The following is a 19,819-nucleotide window of genomic DNA, read 5'->3' on the forward strand; positions in this document are numbered from 1 at the left end:
TAAAATGCCCTGATTGGCTATGGCAGTCCAAATTTGAGTGCACTCTGGGGTGGTATCCGAGCTACTGTCTGCTGGGTTCATGTTGGTCAGATCATACTGTTATGATTTAACTGGATAGAACCCAAATGCAGACAAGTACACCAAGCCAGAGAAGTTTTAACAGGTTTATTTACAATGTTCAACGTCCAGGTTTCCAAATATAGGGGAAGAGCAAGTCCAGGTACAGGGAGGGTAACAGATCCAGATCAGGGCAGGTGTGGTACCGTAATGTCCTAGTGTCCGTGGTGAGTCCAAAAGAGAGGTCCGGTAATGGAGAGCAGGATGGTGGTGGCAGGAGTGAAGCGGAGGCAGGAGTCAGGTTCCAAATATATGGTCGTCTTGACTATGATCTGACGATGAGTGGTAAGTTTGACCGGGTCTTAAAGGCTGAGGTGATTATGGTGAATGAGCTGCAGCTGGAACCCTGACTCCCGCACACCAGACCTCACTCCTGCAATCAAGGACAGACAGAGGGGAGGGAGAGAGCTACCTAGCAGTAGTAGGCCTAACACACAGGAGGTTAGTGGCACCTTAACTGGGGAGGACGGGCTCGTGGTAATGGCTGGAGCGGAATAAGTGGAATTGTATAAAATACATAAGACACATGGTTTCCATGTGTTTGATGCCATTCCATTCGCTCCTTTCCAGTCATTATTATGAGCCGTCCTCCCCTCAGCAGCCTCGTGATGTACGGTACATCCGTAATGTATACCATGAAAAATATTAATACAATTAAAAAATCCATGTTTGTAAAAAAGCATCTACCTACCTAAGTTTTCATTGCAAGTAAACAAATAACAGACCCATGAATATTTGCATTTGACAGTCTAGATGTAAAGATCAATTAGGGGAAAAGAGAAGTCAATATGCTGAGAAATCACTAAAATGGTCCACATTTTTCATCAGAATATAGATTATAATATCAATTCTTATATCTTCTGATTGGTTTCTACTGTAGCTTATAAAAGGTTGAGCCTTGATCGATGAGCCTTGACCGAATGTTGAGGCCAACTTCTCAGCATCCTCATCTTACAAGGTTTTGACTTTGATGGAGGCGTTTGATCCGAGGGAGAAGAGACGTTGGCGCTCCTTAAAGGTGAGATTCTCAGGTGCTGCATCACCTCTGAAGGTGTTCTCTTCCTGGCCTCTGCAACCAATCAATAACCAATCAATAACCCACACATATGGATGTAATTGAGAAGATCAATACCTATAGGTTAACTATACTGTATATCATGGTCTGTTATACATCATGATCCATTACTTTCAGAACAAATTATGTAATTTAACTTTTGGTTTAACCAGGGCCATTGTTGGGGGGAAAACTGTTTTTGTGGGATACAAATGTACATTCAAATGAAGTTGAAACTTACTCTTTCGACCACTTTTTATCAAAGTTCTCGTTGAGTTCATTCGACTCTTGAACATTTCCTCCTGTTGACGTGTCCCTATCTTCATCATCATCATCATCATCATTGTCTCCATTCTGTTGGAACTCCTGCAGTCTCTGTTGAAATTGCCACTCCAGGTTGAGTCTACGGAGCCTGTCGGTCTCCTCTGGTGTGAGCTGGGCTTTAGCCTGCAGATCCTGGACCTCCTGTTCCAACAGGTCGACCACCTAGATCAAGGAACAGATGGCAAAAATACACATTTCCATGTAAGAACAGACAGCAACAAACACATTTCAATTTTGATGGACAATACGTTACGTTATTCTCCATTTGCATGGAAATTCATTTTGTGAGGTCAGTAACACATAAAAAACACAAAATACACAAAATCAATACAATACAACACAATACTGTACAGTATAATACAGTAGACACACTTCAAATAAAGTTGTAAATTATTATTATGTTACCTGTAGTCTCTGCTGCTTCTGCTGCTTCTCCCGTGCATCCCTCTTCCATGGGTCTGGAGACAGACCATTTTTGCCTTCTGATGGTGGCTCTTTATTCATGGTGAAGTATTGGTCCTGATTTCGACATTCGGCATTAATTGTGTAATTTATACAGGAAGTGTATACTATTTATTTGTACATTCATTATTCATACATGCATTTGAGTTTTCACTGTTATGTGTATTAAACAGTTGAATTTTGACTACAAATAAATTCTGTACCTGATGTCCTGGGGTGGCCCCTGGTTGTGGTTTAGCTGGAGGTCTCTGGAGGGATGTGTCTTTTGACTGGGTTGGGAACAGTTGGGACTTCGCTGGTTGCACCCTCCTCGGGGCTTGTTGTTGTTGGGTCTTCGGTGATGATGAGAGTGAGGGCTGAGGTTGCCTCATGGACACAGAGGATGGAGGAGGACATGTAGCATCGCGATGCTGGGCTGGCAGTTGAGAATGAAACCCCTGTTTTTGATTGCTGAGGAGGGCTTGCCCCTGGCCATAACCCTCAGGGATTTGGTTCAACTTCACGGGCAGTAAAGTTGGAGTTTGTTGGAAGGTGGTCATTGGAGTGCGTGGCTGGGTGTTGGAAAGCCGTGTAGCAGGGATGTCTATGCGTATTGGCTGGATGGAAGACGAAGGGTTGTGTGACGTAGGGGTTCTCCAGTAGCCAGACCCTGTGTTGCAGCTGCTCTGTTGGGTCTTAGTGGAGAGGCTGACAGTATGGTTGTAATGTATGTGGTGGGTAGAGATGTTAGGCTTCATAGGAAAAGAGGAGTAGTAGCTCTCCTGCTGGTTCTGGTTCCATGCATTATGTATATTGTCCACTAGGGGGCGATCATTCTCCATGCACAGGTTCTCCTGTGAAAGGGCCTGCCGCTATGGAAGGGAAATATTCAATTATTTTTCTGTTGGCATTTCAGTTGATTAAGTGTAAGTGTAACAATTGCATATATGAAATGGTCCATTCTTTAAATAGTTGGTTTAAGATAATGGGGGTTGTACTGCTTTATAAAGGATAAGATGTTGCTACTCATACCATCAATGTCCTCTTGTTTGAGATCTGTCCATCTAGATTAAACGAGACTCTGGGCCCCTGAGGTGGGAGTTCAAAGGCTACTGTCTTCTTGTCCTCAGATCTAGGGGCTGGTAGGGTCAGGTATTCCCTGTGGTACATCTGAGGGGGAACATTAAGAAGGTGACTGCGTTTTTATACCATTACAGATTCAATGTAGACAGACACACTAAGCCAGTACAAGTATTAACCCGCTGTTTAAGCATTTTTGGGTCCTTGAAAAGCACTATATAAAACCCATGTATTTTTGTAAGTTACTTACATCAGAGCACAGAAGGTTGCTGGTGGAGACTGCAGTGATTTTACCATCTGTTGGGATGACAGGATCAACTGGTTCTACTTCTGGGCCTAGAACAAGCAAGGAAAGAAAGAAAATGACAGAACTGCCCTGAAACATCTTTAAAAATAGTTTTTCACACTACTCCCACATGAAGAAATACTATAGTATATTATGCTATAAAAACCATACAATCTTAGAAAAAAAGGTGCTGTCTAGAACCTAAAAGGGTTCTTCGGCTGTCCCCATAGGAGAACCCTTTGAAGAACCCTTTTTGGTTCCACTTAGAAACCTTTTGGTGTAAGGTAGAACCCTACAGCCGAAGAACCCTTTTGGAACCCTTTTATCTAAGAGTGTAGTATTCACTGTAGTGTTTCTACAGACTAAGGTCTGTAGTATGTACTGTAGAATACTGTAGCGGACATTACTGTAGTGTTTACTATAGCATTTTTGTTTTATTATCTTTGACATACAGTGGCTTGCGAAAGTATTCACCCCCCTTGGCATTTTTCCTATTTTGTTGCCTTACAACCTGGAATTCAAATTGATTTTTTGGGGGTTTGTATCATTTGATTTACACAACATGCCTACCACTTTGAAGATGCAAAATAATTTGAAGATCCAAATTCAATACTTTGTAAAGCCACCTTTTGCAGCAATTACAGCTGCAAGTCTCTTGAGGGATGTCTCTATAAGCTTGGCACATCTAGCCACTGGGATTTTTGCCCATTCTTCAAGACAAAACTGCTCCAGCTCCTTCAAGTTGGATGGGTTCCGCTGGTGTACAGCAACCTTTAAGTCATACCACAGATTCTCAATTGGATTGAGGTCTGGGCTTTGACAAGGCCATTCCAAGACATTTAAATGTTATGTTTCCCCTTAAACCACTCGAGTGTTGCTTTAGCAGTATGCTTAGGGTCATTGTCCTGCTGGAAGGTGAACCTCTGTCCCAGTCTCAAATCTCTGGAAGACTGAAACAGGTTTCCCTCAAGAATGTCCCTGTATTTAGCACCATCCATCATTCCTTCAATTATGACCAGTTTCCCAGTCCCTGCTGATGAAAAACATCCCCACAGCATGATGCTGATGATGCTGCCACCACCATGCTTCACTGTGGGGATGGTGTTCTCGGGGTGATGAGAGGTGTTGGGTTTGCGCCAGACACAGCGTTTTCCTTGATGGCCAAAAAGCTCAATTTTAGTCTCATCTGACCAGAGTACCTTCTTCCATATGTTTGGGGAGTCTCCCACATGCCTTTTGGCAAACACCAAACGCGTTTGCTTATTTTCTTCTTTATGAAATGGCTTTTTTTCTGGCCACTCGTCCGTAAAGCCCAGCTCTGTAGAGTGTACGGCTTAAAGTGGTCCTATGGACAGATACTCCAATCTCGGCTGTGGAACTTTGCAGCTCCTTCAGGGTTATCTTTGGTCTCTTTGTTGTGTCTCTGATTAATACACTCCTTGCCTGGTCTAAGTTTTGGTGGGTGGCACACTCTTGGCAGGTTTGTTGTGGTGCCCTATTCTTTCCATTTTTTAATAATGGATTTAATGGTGCTCCGTGGGATGTTCAAAGTTTCTGATATTTTTAAAAAACCCAACCCTGATCTGTACTTCTCCACAACTTTGTCCCTGACCTGTTTGGAGAGCTCCTTGGTCTTCATGGTGCCGCTTGCTTGGTGGTGCCCCTTGCTTAGTGGTGTTGCAGACTCTGGGGCCTTTCAGAACAGGTGTATATATACTGAGATCATGTGACAGATCATGTGACACTTAGACTGCACACAGGTGGACTTTATTTAACTAATTATGTGACTTCTGAAGGTAATTGGTTGCACCAGATCTTATTTAGGGGCTTCATAGCAAAGGGGGTGAATACATATGCACGCATACATATGTATACATTATTTATGCATAGTCACTTTAACTCTACCCACATGTACAGTGGGGGAAAAAAGTATTTAGTCAGCCACCAATTGTGCAAGTTCTCCCACTTAAAAAGATGAGAGAGACCTGTAATTTTCATCATAGGTACACATCAACTATGACAGACAAATTGAGATTTTTTTCTCCAAAAAATCACATTGTAGGATTTTTAATGAATTTATTTGCAAATTATGGTGGAAAATAAGTATTTGGTCACCTACAAACAAGCAAGATTTCTGGCTCTCACAGACCTGTAACATCTTCTTTAAGAGGCTCCTCTGTCATCCACTCGTTACCTGTATTAATGGCACCTGTTTGAACTTGTTATCAGTATAAAAGACACCTGTCCACAACCTCAAACAGTCACACTCCAAACTCCACTATGGCCAAGACCAAAGAGCTGTCAAAGGACACCAGAAACAAAATTGTAGACCTGCAGCAGGCTGGGAAGACTGAATCTGCAATAGGTAAGCAGCTTGGTTTGAATAAATCAACTGTGGGAGCAATTATTAGGAAATGGAAGACATACAAGACCACTGATAATCTCCCTCGATCTGGGGCTCCACGCAAGATCTCACCCCGTGGGTCAAAATGATCACAAGAACGGTGAGCAAAAATCCCAGAACCACACGGGGGGACCTAGTGAATGACCTGCAGAGAGCTGGGACCAAAGTAACAAAGCCTACCATCAGTAACACACTACGCCGCCAGGGACTCAAATCCTGCAGTGCCAGACGTGTCCCCCTGCTTAAGCCAGTACATGTCCAGGCCCGTCTGAAGTTTGCTAGAGTGCATTTGGATGATCCAGAAGAGGATTGGGAGAATGTCATATGGTCAGATGAAACCAAAATATAACTTTTTGGTAAAAACTCAACTCGTCGTGTTTGGAGGACAAAGAATGCTGAGTTGCATCCAAAGAACACCATACCTACTGTGAAGCATGGGGGTGGAAACATCATGCTATGGGGCTGTTTATCTGCAAAGGGACCAGGACGACTGATCCGTGTAAAGGAAAGAATGAATGGGGCCATGTATCGTGAGATTTTGAGTGAAAACCTCCTTCCATCAGCAAGGGCATTGAAGATGAAACGTGGCTGGGTCTTTCAGCATGACAATGATCCCAAACACACCGCACGGGCAACGAAGGAGTGGCTTCGTAAGAAGCATTTCAAGGTCCTGGAGTGGCCTAGCCAGTCTCCAGATCTCAACCCCATAGAAAATCTTTGGAGGGAGTTGAAAGTCCGTGTTGCCCAGCAACAGCCCCAAAACTTCACTGCTCTAGAGGAGATCTGCATGGAGGAATGGGCCAAAATACCAGCAACAGTGTGTGAAAACCTTGTGAAGACTTACAGAAAACGTTTGACCTGTGTCATTGCCAACAAAGGGTATATAACAAAGTATTGAGAAACTTTTGGTATTGACCAAATACTTATTTTCCACCATAATTTGCAAATAAATTCATTAAAAATCCTACAATGTGACTTTCTGGATTTTTTTTCCTCATTTTGTCTGTCATAGTTGACGTGTACCTATGATGAAAATTACAGGCCTCTCTCATCTTTTTAAGTGGGAGAACTTGCACAATTGGTGGCTGACTAAATACTTTTTTCCCCCACTGTACATATTACTTCAACTACCTCAACTAGCCGGTGCCCCCGCACATTGACTCTGCACCGGTACCCCCCTGTATATATAGCCTCCCTACTGTTATTTTATTTTACTTCTGCTCTTTTTTTCTCAACACTTTTTTGTTGTTGTTTCATTTATACTTTTTTGTTAAAAATAAATGCACTGTTGGTTAAGGGCTGTAAGTAAGCATTTCACTGTAATGTCTGCACCTGTTGTATTCGGCGCATGTGGCCGATTTGATTTGATTTGAACACTTTTCCGTTATTTATTTTGTATAATGTTTTAAAAACAAGTTAGTTTTTTCATTTCACTTCACCAATTTGGACTATTTTGTGAATGTCCATTACATGCAATCTAAATAAATATCCATTTAGATTACAGGTTGTAATGCAACAAAATAGGAAAAATGGCAAGGGGGATGAATACTTTTGCAAGGCACTGTACCTGTAAGTTATTATAAAACAATGGTAAAAAAAAAGTATTTGGTACCGTAAAAAGACTACAGTATTATTATTATACCCTTAGAAATCATTTGTATCATATTTCCCAGCACGCTCTACTGCAGGTTGTTTTTTTAGAAAAAAAATGTTATCTGTGTTTTTGCTTATGCAACACAAAGATAAATAACGTACATTTTTCAGATTTGCACCCGTTACTGAAATGTTTTTTTTCTACAGTTTAACTGGTTTAAGTAGTCTCCTCACAATGTTCCTAACCCTGACAGTCATTCTGAATGCAGGTTGCGGGTGAATGAAAATTCCAACTGTTGGATATCCTAATTCTGGATTCCAATATAAATTACACATCATGTTGCAAGCCAGCATAATGTCATTTGCATCTAGGGTTGCAAAATACTAGCCAAACTGAGCCAAGCCAAATCAAGCTGTACTGAACTGGCCTGGTTATACCTACCATAGTTGCTGGGACTGTGCTGAGAAATACCATGTGAAACCGACGCAATAGTGTGAAAAGGGTGTTAGTCAGCTTTTCAATAAATCAAATCAAATCAAATTGTATTTGTCACATACACGTGTTTAGCAAGGTTATTGCGGGTGTAGCGAAATGCTTGTGCTTCTAGCTCCGACAGTGCAGTAATATCTAACAAGTAATATCTAACAGTTTCACAACATTTACCCAATACACACAAAACTAAGTAAGGAATAGAATTTAAGAATATATACATATATGGACAAGCAATGACAAAGCGGCATGGACTAAGAATATTATAGAATAGAATACAGTATATACATATGAGATGAGTAGTGCAAGATATGTAAACATTATTAAAGTGACTAGTGTTCCATTTCTTAAAGTGGCCAGTGATTTCAATAGGCAGCAGCAGCCTCTAATGTGCTAGTGATGGCTATTTAACAGTCTGATGGCCTTGAGATAGAAGCTGTTTTTCATTCTCTCGGTCCCAGCTTTGATGCACCTGTACTGACCTCGCCTTCTGGATGATAGCGGGGTGAACAGGCAGTGGCTCGGGTGGTTGATGTCCTTGATGATCTTTTTGGCCTTCCTGTGACATCGGGTGCTGTAGGTGTCTTGGATGGCGGGTAGTTTGCGCCCGGGAATGTGTTCGGCAGACTGCACCACCCTCTGGAGAGCCCTGCGGTTGCGGGCGGTGCAGTTGCCGTACCAGGCTGTGATACAGCCCAACAGGATGCTCTCAATTGTGCATCTGTAAAAGTTTGTGAGGGTTTTAGGTGCCAAGCCAAATTTCTTCAGCCTCCTGAGGTTGAAGAGGCTCTGTTGCGCCTTCTTCACCACACTGTCTGCGTGAGTGGACCATTTCAGTTGGTCAGTGATGTGTACACCAAGGAACTTGAAGCTTTCCACCTGCGGTCCCGTCAATGTGGATAGGAGGGTGCACCCTCTGCTGTTTCCTGAAGTCCACGATCATCTCCTTTGTTTTGTTGACGTTGAGTGAGAGGTTATTTTCCCAGTTGCACAGGGCGGGGTTCAGACCCAGGGTCTCGAGCTTAATGATGAGCTTGGAGGGTACTATGGTGTTGAATGCTGAGCTATAGTCAATGAACAGCATTCTTACATAGGTATTCCTCTTGTCCAGATAGGATAGGGCAGTGTGCAGTGTGATGGCGATTGCATCGTCTGTGGATCTATTGGGGCAGTAAGCAAATTGAAGTGGGTCTAGGGTGACAGGTAAGGTAGAGGTGATATGATCCTTGACTAGTCTCTCAAAGCACTTCATGATGACAGAGGTGAGTGCTTCGGGGCGATAGTCATTTAGTTCAGTTACCTTTGCTTTCTTGAATACAGGAACAATTGGTGGCCATCTTGAAGCATGTGGAAACAGCAGACTGGGAAAGGGAGAGATTGAATATGTCCGTAAACACACCAACCAGCTGGTCTGCGCATGCTCTGAGGACGCGGCTAGGGATGCCGTCTGGGCCGGCAGCCTTGCTGGGGTTAACATGCTTAAATGTCTTACTCACGTCGGCCACGGAGAAGGAGAGGCTACAGTCCTTGGTAGTGGGCTTCGTCAGTGGCACTGTGTTATCCTCAAAGCGAGTGAAGGTGTTTAGCTTGTCTGGAAGCGAGACGTCAGTGTCGGCGACGTGGCTGATTTTCCTTTTGTAGTCCGTGATTGTCTGTAGACCCTGCCACATACGTCTGGTGTCTGAGCCGTTGAATTGCGACTCCACTTTGTCTCTATACTGATGTTTTGCCAGTTTAATTGCCTTGCGGAGTGAGTAGCTACACTGTTTGTATTCTGCCATATTCCCAGTCACCTTGCCATGGTTAAATGCTGTGGTTCGCGCTTTCAGTTTTGCACGAATGCTGCCATCTATCCACGGTTTCTGGTTAGGGTAGGTTTTAATAGTCACAGTGGGCACAACATCACCTATACACTTCCTGATAAACTCAGTCACCGTTTCAGTGTATTCGTCTAAATTATTTTAGACGAATACACTGAAAGTTTCCTAAGAGCTAGTCGCGAGGCCGCCATCTTCGTCGGCGCCATATTTATTTCAAATGTTTGCATGATAGGCCTAATAAGAACACTATTGTTAGACTCACTGATCATGTTGGGGTTGGAGCGGTATAGCTGTCTGTTCTTCAGCAGGGTCTGTTCTCTCTGTCTCCTGTTCCCTCCATGGTGGTTATTACCCCATAGTCCTGAGGGCCCAGAGCTCTGCTCCATGCCATCATACAGGATCAGGGCCTTGCCGTTCGGCTTAGCATGGCTGCTGCTGGTGGGGCCACTACCATCCAAATCTGGGGGAATCATAAAAAGGTTGGTTAGATCTAGATAATCTAGGTGTAGATATACTATTAATTGAGAAAGACTATTCCTACCATTCATTGTGGAAAATAACTACTAACAGGAAGCCATGAAATGAAATTATCTGAATTTGGTTTTGGTCTTCGATCATTAGACCTCTGTTGAGGGACTGTTCAGGGGGAAATGATGACAATACAGAGAGAATATTGCCTTTGTTCTGCTCATACCTGTAGTTGCTACTGAATGTGGTTCATCTAGCAGGGCAGCCAGACCATGGTACGTTGCCTCCTGCTTAGCAACCTGTAGAGTCACAACTGGCCCAGTGCGCATCATTATGCCTGCTGCCCTACAATCAAGATAAGACCACATCAATCACTGTCAATTCATCATGTTTTCAAGGCATAATCCTTTATTTGTTTTTCAGTGTAATTGAAATGACCATTGAACAGCTTTAACTATTGCAGATTGTTTCCAAAACAAATCAATCACATCAGGTTTCATGACAGAATAGTTATCTGTCGGACCTTCATAAAGAAAAATGTCACACTAACAAAGGACCTGAAAATAACGTAAATTTTTCTAAACTAATCCATCAGTCAGATTTTTTGCACCCGTTACTGAAATGTTTTTTCCAGTTTAACTGGTTTAAGCAGTCTCCTCACAATGTTCCTAACCCTGACAGTCATTCTGAATGCAGGTTGCGGGTGAATGAAAATTCCAACTGTTGGATATCATAATTCTGGATTCCAATATAAATTACACATCACGTTGCAAGCCAGCATAATGTCACCTGCATCTAGGGTTGCAAAATACTAGCCAAAATGAGCCAAGCCAAATCAAGCTGTCCTGAGCTGGCCTGGTTATACCTACCATAGTTGCTGGGACTGTGCTGAGAAATACCATGTGAAACAAAAATATCAGAGCCAGCACAGTTTGGCTGGCTTGGATCGACGCAATAGTGTGAAAAAGGTGTTAGTCAGCTTTTCAATAAATCAAATCAAATCAAATGTTATTTGTCACATACACGTGTTTAGCAGATGTTATTGCAGGTGTAGTGAAATGCTTGTGCTTCTAGCTCCGACAGTGCAGTAATATCTAACAAGTAATATCTAACAATTTCACAACATATACCCAATACACACAAATCTAGTAAGGAATGGAATTTAAGAATATATACATATATGGAGAAGCAATGACAGAGCGGCATGGACTAAGATACAGTAGAATATTATAGAATAGAATACAGTATTTTTTTTATTTATTTTTTTATTTTAGTCATTTAGCAGACGCTCTTATCCAGAGCGACTTACAGGAGCAATTAGGGTTAAGTGCCTTGCTCAAGGGCACATCGACAGATTTTTCACCTAGTCGGCTCGGGGATTAGAACCAGCGACCTTTCGGTTACTGGCACAACGCTCTTACCCACTAAGCTACCTGCCGCCCTATATGAGATGAGTAGTGCAAGATATGTAAACATTATTAAAGTGACTAGTGTTCCATTTCTTAAAGTGGCCAGTGATTTCAATAGGCAGCAGCAGCCTCTAATGTGCTAGTGATAGCTATTTAACAGTCTGATGGCCTTGAGATAGAAGCTGTTTTTCTATCTGTCACACTAACAAAGGACCTGAAAGTTAGCCTGGCTGACACGCGACCCACATGACTACACAGCGAGCTGTGACTCACTGGTCTAGTATCTCGGGCTTGTAAAAGGGGAGGTTAGCTAAACATTTTAGTGACTTTGAGCGACTTTTTGATTGGTTCTCATATGCACGCTATTTGTATGAGCAACGCCCTCCACGCTTCCTCGTCAATTTGCTATGCCCCCACTAGAGAGGTAAACAAGCCAAGCTAAAGTTAGGCTAGCTGGCTAGCTAGCCTAGCTAACTAAAACTGTGGGGAGAAAAACCCAGTGATGGAGCTTTCTGAAAAGAAGATAGAGAGACGACACTGCCAAATGGTAATGACCAACTTAGAAATTGAATTTAAAAAGGAGCAAATTCAAGCATTTTGAGCCTTTGTGCGAGGGGAGGATGTATTAGCGGTCTTGCCAACATGCTTTGGGGAAAAGCCTCATTTACCAGCTAGTTAGGTAGTTCTAGTCTTCAGTCTTCAGGTGTGTCCCCGCTAAAGGCTTTGGTGGATTGAGGACAAAATAATTCCTGCGCTACAGACTGCTATATCGATCCGCTAATACAGGACTAGTAAAGGCCCAGTGCACTACTTTTGTGATTATTATTATTTTTAACACATTTCTTTATATATATTTTTTTTCATCTGATTTTTCAGGGGGTGCTGCACCCTCAGCACCCCTACTTCCCACAGCTATGCCTAGAACTGTACTTTGATGGTATAGAACGACTCTGTTATGGATACATGTAATGTCAGAATGGAAATTATAGTGATGGACACACCAGTGAATGATTGATTGAAAGCTTTGTATTTGTACAAACGTAATGAGTAAGAAGTGTTTGTTTTCATGAAATATTTGCATGATAGGCCTATAGACATTTAGTAGCCTTAATAAAGTGATATAACTGCATCATAAATGACTGGGTGACAGGCAGCATAAGGGCTGAAAGAGGCACTATATAACGTTATTTTACTGGATTAAACTATGGGAACCCCACACATAACATTTTCTTATGCAATAACTACTAGCATAGTAATCAAATGTGCTTCAATATCTTTATATTGTTACCAGTTACACATTTATTCTGAATGAGGATGGGAATTAAGAATCTATAGGATACTCTTTTTATCACAGTCAGCACTCTAACAACAGTATCTTTCTGTAGGGGTCAGAGCTCAAAATGAAAACCTACCTTTCTGGATAGTTTCAGCAAGCTTGGAGAACTGCATTCTTTTGTGAAAGAAGATGAGATTACTATATATGAGCACAATGTTCGAAAGTGGTATGAGGCAACATCAATTTGAGTGCCAGAGAGAGAGTTAAACATGAGGAGCCATGTTGCGATGGCATCACTTACTAGATTATGGCCCATGTCAACTGTCTACTTTACTACGGGCCATCGCCACTCGTAGATAGTGTCTTCAAAGTGAAAGACAATGTAAAACAAAAAGCTCTAGCAATTTGAATGTGTTAATTTTGTGTCATTTCCCAATGCCAACCAATGATACTGCATGACCTAGTGACAGAAAGAGAGAGAGAGAGATAGAGAGAGAGAGATAGAGAGAGAGAGAGAGAGAGAGAGAGAGAGAGAGAGAGAGAGAGAGAGAGAGAGAGAGAGAGAGAGAGAGAGAGAGAGAGAGAGAGAGAGCAGTGAGGCTTTAGCCTCCCTAATCTAGAAGGAGGAGGATGAAGAGAGTCTGTCGTTTCACTTTGCTTATTTGAGCTTTTCTTGCCATAATATGGACTTTTACCAAATAGGGCTATCTTCTGTATACCCCCCTTGTCACAACATAACTGATTGGCTCGAACGCATTAAGAAGGAAAGAAATTCCACAAATGAATTTTTAAGAAGGCACACCTGTTCATTGAAATGCATTGCAGGTGACTACTTCATGAAGCTGGTTGCGAGAATGCCAAGAGTGTGCAAAGCTGTCATCAAGGCAAAGGGTGGCTTTAAAAATATATATATTTTGATTTGTTTTACACTTTTTTGGTTACTACATGATTCCATATGTGTTATTTCATAGTTTTGATGTCTTCACTATTATTCTACAATGTAGAAAATAGTAAAAATAAAGAAAAACCCTTGAATGAGTAGGTGTTCTAAAACTTTTGACCGGTAGTGTATACTGTGTGAAAAACGTTTTATTTATAGATTATGCACCCTGCATGAAGCAAGCTCAGCCCTATTTGTTCTATTGTCCAATTGCAGTTGTTGTCTCATCCCCAGTGGCTCTGCAAGTGTGGAGAGGATATTCTCCTCTGCTGGCCTGCTGTCCAGGCATCATCGCATGAGCCTGAAGCCACAGATTGGCCAAACTAATGTTTCTAAAAATGAATTCTGTCACGACTTCCTCCGAAGCTGCCTCCCCTCCTTGTTCGGGCAGGCTTCGGCGTTCGTCGTCACCGGCCTTCTAGCCACTGCCACTCCATATCTCATCATTCCATTTGTCTTCTCTTGTCAATTACACACACCTGGTTCATATTCCCCTCATTAGTACATGTATAAGTGTTCCCTCTGCCCCCTTGTCCTTATGGGTGATTGTTTCATGTGAGATGAGTGTAGCTCGGTGGAGCTACCTGTACTTTGTATTGCCGGGGTATATTTTCCCTGTGTGCCTGTATTTGTTCCAGTGCGCCTGTTTTGCGCACTGGACTGTTGACGCTATCCAGTGTAACTGTGCACTACGGAATAAACTCTGTATTCTGTGATTTACCCTCCTGCGCCTGACTCCTTCAAATCACAATCTCACAAATTCAAAGGCACTAAAAAGTCATTTTTCTTTTAATTCTAAGTAACAGCCTATATGCGAAATTTATAGACTATAATGATTTAATACAACTAAATGTTGTTTAAATGCTGAGCGCTTTATGTCGCTACCAGCCTATTGTCACACTCGCAAATGCTTCACAATGTATTTCTTTGTAGGCTATAGCCTTGAAATAATTGAAATAATATAGCCTAAATAATTCATTTTCGTTCCTTCTTAGGCTCAATACTTCAATACTTCAAAACCAAATGGTAGGTCCAGGTTGTCACAAAAATAGATGGGTGTTGGTTAAATTGTGATTTTAATGAACGGAGCGAATTTGGAGCAGCAGTTTTCTTTCCTGTGAGCTACGAGCAGTTTTTAGCGGAGTGGTTGGAAATGACATGGAGCGCGATGAGCGGGATTTCCAACTGCTCAACTCTGATCTGAATGTAGCAAGTTAGAATGTTATCTACCTTTCCTGTGAGAGTCCCACGAGACTGTGTCCATCCACACACAGCAACTGGTCCCCAGCAGTTAACCTGCAATCCTGTCCAACACAACAGCATGGAAACACATGTGGAACATAAGATTTTTTATGAGATATCCATGATGTTCATTCAAATGTATCGAAATGTTATTACATACTGCATCCAGTCAACAGGCATTATTTGAATTGTACTATAGTTTTCTAACCATTTCTGCTGGTCCTCCCTTGACTATAGACTTGATGTAAATCCCAAGGTTGTCTTGTCCTGCTCCCTGTAGATGGGGCAAAAGATGGATTATTGTCACTGATTGTTGGATGAATTAATGAATGAATTAATGGATGGATGGATGGATGGATGGAAAATGAATGAATAAATGGATGGATGGATGGATGGATAGATGGATGGATGAATTTGTACTTTGGCCGCCACGATGCTGACCCCCATTCCACTGTTCAAGGGTTTCTTCAGTTTAATAGTCACAACATCAGGTTCTCTATGCAGTGGCTAAATGAAAGAAACAGAGAAGAGATCACAATAAGAAAGAGGTATTACAGATGGATATGTTAAAAATATGGATATGTTTTTAAAAAAGTGTACCAGGTTTGCGTCCTGTGCAGAGAAATTGTTTGCTCTGTTGAAGAAGATGGTCCAGGCGCCACCAGAGTGGGGGTGAGAGATCAGAGTGCAGAGACCTATAGGAAGAGAGAGCACAGCCTATTTAGATAACTATACACAGACACAACACACAATGCATGCTGTGCAGTGAGTGCATTGTTTTGTGTCACGTGTATCATGCATTTTACCTACAATATAGCCTTTTATCATCCTGGATAATGCCTCAACAAGGCAAATGTTTTATACCAGTTTAGTCTGTTTTATACTGAAACTAATTAGTCAAAGTCCAGCAAACCTTAATGACAAAAAAAAAAAAGTTGAATGCAAGCGTAATCACATTAAAACGTTTTTAAAAAGCAGTTTACTACAGTACCTTTGCGGCAGATAGGTTCCAGGAACTCTCTGAAGCCCTGTGGGATGCCCCTGACCGTGTCACAAGAGTAGCCTTCCTCAGGGAGCAGGAAGGGCAGGTGGAGGTCTAGCCCCTCCTCCAGCTGGAGGTCCTGCCCTTCATTACGCAACACCTCATCAGCACTGGCCTCTGCAGCCGCCACCACCCTGTCAATCACACCCTGAAAGGGCAGAGGAAAAAGACATGAAGGATATTTGAAAAACCTGTGTTTTTGGTTACACTTTACAATAACTTTCATGAATAAGCCATTATAAATGCTTTATCATTTATTTGATGTTGATTGGTTTTATTTGAGAAATATACATATAAAATACACATACAAATACATATACCCACAGTATGATTTACAATGCTTATAATGTTTATAAATGCCCATAAATGTTTATAAATGTTTACAAACAATTCATTACTAATTGAAGGACTTGGCTAGGACTCACAGGGGGAATGCGGGGCTCGTTGGTATCGTAGAGGTAGCTGGTCATCAGCGTTCGAAGCTGCAAGGAGTTTAACTTGAAGCAGGTATTCTGGATGTTCTCAGAATCTTGAATGGAGCACTTGTTCATGGTCAACAGCATTGTTACCTAGAAAATAGCCATCAATCAAATCACATCTTTACTACCTTGAACCTGATAAGATACACATTTCTATAAATGGCATGGGTTAAGTGGTGGGGTAAACACAAGTCTTGAAAATGAGATTCTAAATCTCAACTAGAAAAGGTACATTTCCTGAAGAAAATGTGTGTGCTTGCTTCAGCTGTTTAATTTGTGACGGCACATCTCTATCTAAGTTTAAGTCAAATTTTGGCTTTACGGTATATCATACACTGTAGTTGACAGAGGAAACATGGGAAAATTATGCTGCTTTGAAAAATTATAAACTTGTAAAACCACAAGTAGGAGAAAATACCCTTGAAAGATTATAAGGAGATTTTCACATTTGCTAGAGAGCTCTTCTTCGTTTACGCCCATTCAACATTGTTCACACCCTCTTAAGCCTTAGCCCCACCCATCTCTTTAAGAATTCACATGTAAACGCATGTGAGTTAGCTTGACATTGTCCTCCAGAAATGTCTTTCTTCTCCCACTGTGCTTTATCGATAGCACCAGCTAAATTCAGGGCAGCAATGTTGTTGAGCTGTAGCAACACTTGCAATTTTCCATAGCTACAGTGAGGGAAAAAAGTATTTGATCCCCTGCTGATTTTGTACGTTTGCCCACTGACAAAGAAATGATCAGTCTATAATTTTAATGGTAGGTTTATTTGAACAGTGAGAGACAGAATAACAACAAAAAAATCCAGAAAAACGCATGTCAAAAATGTTATAAATTGATTTGCATTTTAATGAGGGAAATAAGTATTTGACCCCTCTGCAAAACATTACTTAGTACTTGATGGCAAAACCATTGTTGGCAATCACCGAGGTCAGACGTTTCTTGTAGTTGGCCACCAGGTTTGCACACATCTCAGGAGGGATTTTGTCCCACTCCTCTTTGCAGATCTTCTCCAAACCATTAAGGTTTCGAGGCTGACGTTTGGCAACTCGAACATTCAGCTCCCTCCACAGATTTTCTATGGGATTAAGGGCTGGAGACTGGCTAGGCCACTCCAGGACCTTAATGTGCTTCTTCTTGAGCCACTCCTTTGTTGCCTTGGCCGTGTGTTTTGGGTCATTGTCATGCTGGAATACCCATCCACGACCCATTTTCAATGCCCTGGCTGAGGGAAGGAGGTTCTCACCCAAGATTTGACGGTACATTGCCCCGTCCATCATCCCTTTGATGTGGTGAAGTTATCCTGTCCCCTTAGCAGAAAAACACCCCCAAAGCATAACGTTTCCACCTCCATGTTCGATGGTGGGGATGGTGTTCTTGGGGTCATAGGCAGCATTCCTCCTCCTCCAAACACGGCGAGTTGAGTTGATGCCAAAGAGCTCAATTTTGGTCTCATCTGAACACAACACTTTCACCCAGTTCACCTCTGAATCATTCAGATGTTCATTGGCAAACTTCAGACGGGCCTCCTGTATATGTGCTTTCTTGAGCAGGGGGACCTTGCGGGCGCTGCAGGATTTCAGTCCTTCACGGCGTAGTGTGTTACCAATTGTTTTCTTGGTGACTATGGTCCCAGCTGCCTTGAGATCATTGACAAGATCCTCCCGTGTAGTTGTGGGCTGATTCCTCACCGTTCTCATGATCATTGCAACTCCACGAGGTGAGATCTTGCATGGAGCCCCAGGCCGAGGGAGATTGACAGTTCTTTTGTGTTTCTTCCATTTGCGAATAATCGCACCAACTGTTGTCACCTTCTCACCAAGCTGCTTGGCGATGGTCTTGTAGCCCATTCCAGCCTTGTGTAGGTCTACAATCTTGTCCTTGACATCCTTGGAGAGCTCTTTGGTCTTGGCCATGGTGGAGAGTTTAGAATCTGATTGATTGATTGCTTGTGTGGACTGGTGTCTTTTATACAGGTAACAAGCTGAGATTAGGATCACTCCCTTTAAGAGTGTGCTCCTAATCTCAGCTCGTTACCTGTATAAAAGACACCTGGGAGCCAGAAATCTTTCTGATTAAGAGGGGGTCAAATACTTATTTCCCTCATTAAAATGCAAATCAATTGATAACATTTTTGACATTCGTTTTTCTGGATTCTTTTGTTGTTATTCTGTCTCTCACTGTTCAAATAAACCTACCATTAAAATGATAGGCTGATCATTTCTTTGTCAGTGGGCAAACATACAAAATCAGCAGGGGATCAAATACTTTTTTCCCTCACTGTAAAGCAAAGCAGTGCGATAAAAACAACAACAACACAGAGTTACATATGGGATAAACAAAACATACAGTCAAAAACACAATATAAAATCTATATACAGTGTGTGCAAATGTAGTAAGTTATGGAGGTAAAGCAATAAATAGGTCATAGTGCAAAATAATTACAATTTATTATTAACACTGGAGAGACAGATGTGCAAAAGGTGATGTGCAAATAGAGATACTGGGGTGCAAATGAGCAAAATAAATAACAATATGGGGATGAGGTAGTTGGGTGGGCTAATTACAGATGGGCTGTGTACAGGTGCAGTGATCGGTAAGCTTCTCTGACAACTGATGCTTAAAGTTAGTGAAGGAGATAAGAGTCTCCAGCTTCAGAGATTTTTGCAGTTAATTCCAGTCATTGGCAGCAGAGAATTGGAAGGAATGGCGGCCAAAGGAGGTGTTGGCTTTGGGGATGACCAGTGAGATATACCTGCTGGAGCGCATACCATGGGTGGGTGTTGTTATGGTGACCAATGAGCTAAGATAAGGCGGGGATTTGCCTAGCAGTGATTTATAGATGACCTGGAGCCAGTGGGTTTGGGATGAATATGTAGTGAGGGCCAGCCAACGAGAGCGTACAGGTCACAATGGTGGGTAGTATATGGGGCTTTGGTGACAAAACGGATGGCACTATGAAAGACTACATCCAATTTGCTGAGTAGAGTGTTGGAGGCTATTTTGTAAATGACATTGCCGAAGTCAAGGATCGGTAGGATAGTCAGTTTTACGAGGGCATGTTTGGCAGCATGAGTGAAGGAGGCTTTGTTGCGAAATAGGAAGCCAATTCTAGATTTAACTTTGGATTGGAGATGCTTAATATGAGTCTGGAAGGAGAGTTTACGGTCTAACCAGACACCTAGGTATTTGTAGTTGTCCACATAATCTAATTCAGACCCGCCGAGAGTAGTGATTCTAGTCGGGCGGGCGGGAGCAAGCAGCGTTCGATTGAAGAGCTTGCTGTAACGATCCCGGCAGTCTGAGTCGGGTCCTGTCTGGTGACTAGTTTTTCTGTTCGTGATCTCCAGT

At 42.2% G+C, this 19,819-nt stretch overlaps 1 protein-coding gene across 1 annotated transcript in view; it reads right to left on the reverse strand.

Annotated features, from left to right (window-relative positions):
* Positions 1 to 679: 679 nt before the first annotated feature.
* LOC121538941 (afadin-like) overlaps positions 680 to 19,819 on the reverse strand; it is a 55,890-nt gene continuing 36,750 nt past the window's right edge. The window contains exons 12-25 of the mRNA XM_041847099.1: positions 16,412 to 16,555; positions 15,936 to 16,134; positions 15,545 to 15,639; positions 15,365 to 15,451; positions 15,153 to 15,218; positions 14,933 to 15,006; positions 10,304 to 10,422; positions 9,872 to 10,069; positions 3,267 to 3,352; positions 2,969 to 3,106; positions 2,161 to 2,808; positions 1,901 to 2,014; positions 1,413 to 1,657; positions 680 to 1,186 (exon numbers count right to left, since the gene is read on the reverse strand). Of these exons, the coding sequence (XP_041703033.1) occupies positions 1,069 to 1,186; positions 1,413 to 1,657; positions 1,901 to 2,014; positions 2,161 to 2,808; positions 2,969 to 3,106; positions 3,267 to 3,352; positions 9,872 to 10,069; positions 10,304 to 10,422; positions 14,933 to 15,006; positions 15,153 to 15,218; positions 15,365 to 15,451; positions 15,545 to 15,639; positions 15,936 to 16,134; positions 16,412 to 16,555 (2,331 nt within the window). The 3' untranslated portion in view covers positions 680 to 1,068. The remainder of the gene's footprint in view (positions 1,187 to 1,412; positions 1,658 to 1,900; positions 2,015 to 2,160; positions 2,809 to 2,968; positions 3,107 to 3,266; positions 3,353 to 9,871; positions 10,070 to 10,303; positions 10,423 to 14,932; positions 15,007 to 15,152; positions 15,219 to 15,364; positions 15,452 to 15,544; positions 15,640 to 15,935; positions 16,135 to 16,411; positions 16,556 to 19,819) is intronic.

This window comes from Coregonus clupeaformis, chromosome 25 (genome assembly GCF_020615455.1).
Source record: "Coregonus clupeaformis isolate EN_2021a chromosome 25, ASM2061545v1, whole genome shotgun sequence".
NCBI classification, from domain to species: Eukaryota; Metazoa; Chordata; class Actinopteri; order Salmoniformes; family Salmonidae; genus Coregonus; species Coregonus clupeaformis.